The 6,784-nt window shown below is 55.2% G+C and overlaps 1 protein-coding gene across 1 annotated transcript; it reads right to left on the bottom strand.

Annotated features, from left to right (window-relative positions):
- Window positions 1-2,900: 2,900 nt before the first annotated feature.
- Window positions 2,901-4,482, bottom strand: ASPRV1 (aspartic peptidase retroviral like 1). Its single transcript, XM_065891618.1, has one exon. The coding sequence runs from the start codon at window positions 4,269-4,271 to the stop codon at window positions 3,492-3,494; it is 780 nt and encodes a 259-aa protein (XP_065747690.1). The 5' UTR covers window positions 4,272-4,482; the 3' UTR covers window positions 2,901-3,491.
- Between the last annotated feature and the right edge of the window lie 2,302 nt (window positions 4,483-6,784).

The following is a 6,784-nucleotide window of genomic DNA, read 5'->3' as shown; positions in this document are numbered from 1 at the left end:
TTATGAAAGACACAGACAGACTGAGGACTTGTTCAGATTAGAGGTTGCTAAAGAGACATGACCACTAAATGCTATGTGACTGAATGGGATCCTGGATCAGAAAACAATTGTTTTCTTTCACTATAAAGGTCATTATTGACAATTGGGAAAACGTAATAAGGTCTGTAGATTAGATAATAGTAATACTATGTCAATGTTAATCTCCTGATTTTGATCCTTGTGTTGTGGTTATATAAGAGAATTCCTTGTTTATTAGGAAATAAACACTAAAGTATTTAGAGGTACATGTATATCATATTTGCAATTTTCAAACAGTTCATACACATCTAGATACGGAGAATGTGAGAGAGAATGGTAAAGTTAATTGGTAAAATGTTAATATTTGGAGAAAGTAGGTGAACCATATATGGAAATTCTTTGTACTACTCTTGCAGCTTTTCAGTAAGTCTGGAGTTACAGCAAAACAAAAGCTCAAAAATAAAATAAATGTTTGCTGGATAAAAGCATGAAGAATTACCTAGCACCGTTGGTGGAATTAGTAGGCATTTAGTGTAAGGTGGTCGTTACTAAAAAGTGTGTCTGGTGGGGGCCATGAGTTGCCCCTTAACTAGAGGTATCAGAATGTTCTAGGCCAGGGATTTCCAAACATTTGTGTGCATAAGAGTCACCTGGAGATTTTGTTCAGTACAGGCCCTGCTGCGTGTCTGGGTGGGGGTGAGATCCTGCATTTCTGACAAGCCCCCAGGTGATGCTGTCGCTGCCTTTCTGCTGGTCCAGGGATCACACTTTGGGTCACAAGGGGGTGGGTACAGCTGGGATTAAGACCAGGTGTTCTGGAGCCTGGCTGCACTTCAGGACCACCAGAAGAGGCATCGGTAATTGATCTTCCCGGGTGATTCTAATGGGCAGCAGGATTAGACCTTGATGACCTTGCCAGCATCTGTCTCCTCCTATCTGTCATCTCAAGTTCAGACCCTCAGTCTGAACACTGCCCTGGCTTCCAAGCTGCCTTCTTCGCTGCTGCCTTACTCTGTCCTCTACCCAGAAGCCAGGTGAATCTTCCGATGCTCCCTCCCTGTTCAGACACTTGTGTGCAAGTCAGGTGCCAACTCCCCACCCAGGGGTCAAGCCCTCTGTGACTTGTGGCCAAAACCCGCTTTACCTGGCTGCTTGCCAGCCTCCCCCTCCCCCTTGACACTCTGCTCCCAGGAGAGCAGTGTCCCCAACCTGCACCTCAGGTTCCCTGCACACAATTGCCTTGGGAACTGGCCCCCGACACACACACGCAGCAGGTCTCCAGGTAAGAACCACCACTTAGTACCTTCTTCCCCGGGGGCCCGTGCCATGATGTGTCAGTCTGGCTGGGCTCACCCCAGGCGCTCACTTTCCTCCAGGAGAGAGAGCTGGCTGAGAGCCTGGGTCACTCTCCTCGCTCATAGCAGGGCAGGGAGGGTCTCTGTGGCTGGGACACAGGTCACCCTGTTCCGGTTCACCCAGGACAGGGCTCGGCACCCTGTCTGCGTGGGGAATTGCAGGGAGGGGACCACTTGGGTGTTGCCCTGAAACTCTGGCCTGGCACCCAGTTCCCCATTCCCCTGTCCAACCCCCACCCACTCTTTCCCCTCCCTCCTTCAGCCCAGCAGGAGGCTAGGATCTGAAGGACCTAGCCAGGTCACAGGGAGGTGCCACCTACGTTGTCCCCTGGGGGGAGGGTTTGGCCTAGGAAGGAAGCTACATTTGTTAGGGGGTTGAAAACCAAATTTGAGAAGGGGGATGGGGGACCTGGATGCCACGAGACCACCCCCTTCTCCATTTCTCCTTCTCCCCTGCAAGCCAAGGCCTCTGGCTGGGCTGCCCCTTCTCCAGTCCTCGCGTTCCTGGGGAAGGACTTTTTCCTGATCCAGGACTGCCTGTGGCCCCACGTGTCCTGGGACTGATGGAGCTAATTCCAGTTAAGATGTTGGGCTGCCCAGGGAAGGGGCTTCAGTAATCAAAGGGGTTGGGGGCTGAGCAGTTGCCTCAGTTCCCAGGAGAATCATAGCTGGAATCTGAGGGACAAGCAGCCACTCTCAGCTCAGATAGGTTCAAGGTCAAGTCCCCAGAGGCTTCTTAGAAGGCTCGTCCCCACCTCCGGTTCCCACTCAGGCTGTTTCTCTCTCCCTCAGGGATGTCCAGGTGGAAACTCCCAGGAGAAGCTCATTCCATCCTCATGAAGGGAAGATGCCCTTCCTGCCTCCCATCAAAAGGTCTTGAAGCTTTGCACACTTCGTCTCCCTTTGGACCAGGGAGTCTTCAGATTCCCAGCCTTGCTGAGTTCTAGAGAGAGGGCCAGGAACTTGGAAGCAAATACGAGGTAGGCCCTTAAGAGGGATGACCCCATTTTCTGGATCTAGAATGTCCTCCCGCCGCCCGGCCCCCTCTACCCTCCAGATGCCCTTGGGCGCCCCATGCAGGTTAACACCTGGCCCCCAGCCTTGCTTTCTGCCTCCGAGTCCCGGATCCCAGGCGGCTGTAAGAACCTATTTCGCAGGCAGATACTTTCTCAGTTGTTTACAATAACCATAATTTTCCAACCCCCAATCAAGACCACAACTTTAGGGTCATTCTTGGCTATAAGAGTCAGTTTGGATACTAAAATATTGTAGTTTGTGCTGATTAGAGGGATCACGATTAGATTAGAAATGACAAGAATTATGGAGGGAATAAGTCAAGATATTTGAAATTGAGGCTGTCTTGGAAAATCCAAGATATATCATCACTGTATATGTATTCTCTTCTATCTCCAAGCGAGACCCTCCATAAATACTTGAACCTTCCTTCTGTCCTCCATTCACTGCCTGTTTTCCCCACCCTCTCACATCCATTCCATTCATCCCCAATAAGCACATTACATGGTTTTCCCATGAGTCAAACTTTATTGGTTTTTGAAGTAATGAATTATTGGCACAAGGCTCAATGGGTTTTGAAGCAAATCACAGAAAGAAACACACATTGTTCAGGTGGGAAGACCCAACAGTGAAGAACCCCAGGGCAGCTGTGACCCACACCATGAGGGCTGGGTCTTGCTTGTAAGGACCCTGCAGCCAGGACCCAGCCCAGCCGAGACAGGCTACCTGGGCCCAAAGGTGATTGAGCCACATCTCAGGGAACCTGAAGGCGTCCCCCAGTCCTCTCCCAAAGATAATCATTTCTAGCCTTCTTGGAATCTTCTTCTAGCCTCCGAGTCTTTGCCACCAGCAGCAGCTTGACAACCACGAGGACCCACCCCCCACCCCCAAGAAAGCCAGCCTGCTCTCCCTCACCTGTTCCTTTTCCCATGGAAGCCTCCCCCATCAGGGGCAGATTAAGAGCCCTGCAAAGGAGGAGCAGGAAGGCCAGGGTTGGTGTAAGAGGGCTGGCCAAGCCGAGTGACCCCTGAGGATATGTGCCCATCCCCTCCACCGTGGTGGGTCCTCCTGCCAGTATCTGGGGGGTGAGGCAAAGGGGGCTTCTCAATAGGAGAGCTGCTGCCGCCCCTCCTCTGAGTAGAGCTCCTCCTCTATGTACTCCAGGTCGAACTCGTCTTCCAGGGACCCTCCTACAGGCAGAAGGCGGAACTTCTTCCCGTTCAGTGTGCACGTGCGATGCTCGAAGTCCAGGACGGCGTTGTGGTCCTGGAGCAGGTCGGTCCCAATGATGGCGTCTTCGGCACTTGCGTCGGCCACTAGGAAAGCCGCCTTCAGCTTCAGCTTGCCCAGGGATATCACTGTATCCCAGACACCCAGGATCTTCATTTCAGCCCCGTTGGCCACTTTCACCACATTCTCAAAGGGTCGCAGGGCCTCCAGGTCGCCATCGGTGACTTCCTTCCACAAGCGCGGGTGGACCACGGAGACCTGGGCCCCAGAGTCCACCAGGAAACTCACGGGCACGTCGCCAATTTTCCCCTTGAGGTAGTAGCCCTTACCCATGCTGTTGGCAAAGAGGATCTCCTTGGGCTGGTAGCTGTGGGCCACCTCGGGTCCCCCAGTGGTCTTCAGGAGGGCCTCTTTCACAGCCCCGTATTCCCCCTGGTCCTCAGGACTGAGTCCACTGTAGGCCTCCAGGGCGTCTCCCCTGAGGGACTCTTTCAGGAACCTCAGCTTGGTGGCGTGGTCCCAATGGCTGAGGTCACTGATGACCTCAAAGCGGTTCAGCCAGAGGCGCGGGGCCACATTGGCTCCATCAAAAGGCTCCAGGACAAAGGCATGCTCCCGGTGGCCCTCCCGGCTCCTGGCTGTACTCCCGGACATCCCTCTGCTTTCCTCTGGAACTGCAGCAGCAACCCACACCAGGCAGAGAAAGCCACAGAGCAGCGTTGGTGCAATCACGCTGGACACGAGGCCTCTCTAAGCAAAGTGTTGCTCGGTATTCGCCATGGGCAGGCAGAAGGGACCAGGTGAGGATTGTCTGACCGACTGCTGGGTGCAGAGACGGAGAGCTGCCGTAGCCTGCTAACTCGGCAGAGCCTTTTTGATGCCTAGCCTGAGCCCCCAGGGCTCCCCATTTGCCTTTGTTCTGGAAGCTCCGCCCTGCTCCTCCTACCCTCCTGCCAGCATCCTGTCCATCTAGCAGGATCAGTACCTCACCCTCCTGCATTCGTCATCGGGACGGGTACCTGCCAGCCCACATTGCAAGGAAGGCCAGCCTGGGTCAGAGGGGCCCTACTCAGGTACCCTCCCCAGCCTATGTCCCAGAATAACAGATGAGGATAACAGGGGATGTTACGATATCCAGGTGTTTGTCATCAGCTGGAGAAGGAAGGGGGAGGCAGGCACCAGAGGCCCATCAGCTTCTAGACTGGAGAAGCCCCTTTGCATCAACCTCGAGTGACCCCTTTGAGTGGTTAAGGGAAAGGAGCTTACATTTATTGTGCTTCTGCTCCGTGTGGCGAGGGCTAGGTGTTTCTCGTGCGTTCTGAACCAAGTAGAGAATCCCGTAAGATTCTCTGGAGAGGGAGATGGAAGAGAGTCCCAGAATCAAGAATGTCCAGAAATAAATCGATTTTCAAATGAGGGGACACACACATTTTCCATGAACGCAATTGTTAGAGTAACTTTCCCTCGTTGATCACACCTAATTCAGAGTCAGCATGTTTGCGGGCTAAGCCTTGGCCTGCGCACCCACATTAGGGCCTTGCAGTGGGCTGGTGCGGATCTTGCACTTATGGGAGTGGGTTCCAGAATCCGGAGTCGGGCTCCTGCTCTAGCTGTGGGTGGACCCCACCATGGGCTCCTCCTCTCTCACCTTCCGGGAACCTTCCAAGAGCCCCTTCCCCAGGTGCTGTAGTCCATTCCCTCACCCAGTCATTCGTGGAAAGAGCAGCCAGGGAATTCCACTCCTTTGTGTTCCAAGAGGGGGAAACGTCCACCATGTTGGCAAAGCCAGTGGTGAGAGTCTGGAAGGCTTTGGATGGAGGAGGTTGGCTGTGGGACCTCTTGCAGGGGGAGGGGGTGGGAAGGTGGAGGGCCACCCCGGGCCACCCCATGGATGCCCAGAAGGCAGATCTGGGAGTCCTAGGGCTGGAGCCTGACTCGGGCCTGTGCAGGGTGACCGGAGCTGTTGGTGGGCCCACACGTATGACCCCGTTCAGATGTCGCCCCTCCATGGAGCCCTCTACTCTGGCCCTCGCTGGTGTGCCTGCTCCCCGTTGAGCTGAGCGTTGGCTGTGCTGGTCCGTTCACAAGTCCGTCTCATGCACGTGCACGTCTGTCTCCAGGCCCCGTAGAAACTTACTCTGGGGCCAGCAGGTGCTCTCTGCTGGACTCCAGGCCTGGCTGAGTGCCATCACCAAACAGGAGAGATGAACACAGGAGAGGAGCGAGAAGCAGCGGCACACCTGTGGCTCTGGGCTGTTTTTCCTTGCCCAGAGCCTGTTCCTCACCAGCCGCCTGTACCACCGATCACCCAGTGCCTGGCTGAATTCCAGAGGCCCCGGGCTCCAGTCCTGCCTATGGACGGTCCCAGGGTCCCTGACCATGCCGAAAGACCCTTAGTCCCTGCGGCTGTGTCAGTCTCTTCCACCTGACACAGTGAACCAGCACAGAGGCAGCTGGGTCAACACCTCTCGTCACAGCTGCCTGGCTGAGGTGGGGCCATCATGCCATTCCAGGAGCCCAGAGGAGGGGGAAGTAGAGTCAGTGGGAAGGTGTCAAGGGCAGGGGGGTCTCTGAGAAGATTGCATAACGCAAAACCTGCACCCAGAGGAATGGCCCTGCACCCACAAGACCAGGAAGCCCCTTCTGCAAGTGGACGTTAGTCAACAGACTCCCAGTCCCTGGGATGGGTGTTGTTCTGTGGCCCAGGGAACTGACTTAGTGGCTCTGTGGCTCCCCGGTATTCGTCACCCCGAACACCTGGTCCCCTGGAAGTGGAAAGGTGTGAAGAGGCTGGCATGTGACCGAGGGAAGTAAGAGGCAAGGTGGCTTGCCAGCTGACGCGCTTGGTGGGCACTGGGGACACCCCAAAAACTGCGTGCCTCCTTCTCGTCCCTGTGTCTGCTGCCTGACAACTGCTGGGGCCACACTGAGGGCCTGGGGAGGAGCCTGAGCCCTCAAGTCCCCAGGGTGGTGGGCAGGGCCCCAGGGTGCAGGGGGTACAAGGGGGGCCTGGGAGGGCACCCGCACGTTCTCAGGAGATCATTTCGAGCAAAGAGCCTGGAGACACTTTATGGAGTCTGGGGCCCCCCGTGAGGCCCAGACTGCAACACCAGGAGGGAAAGAAGGGCACCACCAGCCCTTGCTGGGCATGCAGGCTCTGGTGGGTG

This window comes from Phocoena phocoena, chromosome 14 (genome assembly GCF_963924675.1).
Source record: "Phocoena phocoena chromosome 14, mPhoPho1.1, whole genome shotgun sequence".
NCBI classification, from domain to species: Eukaryota; Metazoa; Chordata; class Mammalia; order Artiodactyla; family Phocoenidae; genus Phocoena; species Phocoena phocoena.
Note: the sequence above shows the minus strand (reverse complement) of the source record. Positions and strands in the feature narration are given on the sequence as shown.

What these genes read in the sequence shown, in the direction of transcription:
- ASPRV1 (XM_065891618.1), bottom strand. Translation starts at nt 4,271, where the DNA reads ATGTCCGGGAGTACAGCCAGGAGCCGGGAGGGCCACCGGGAGCATGCC.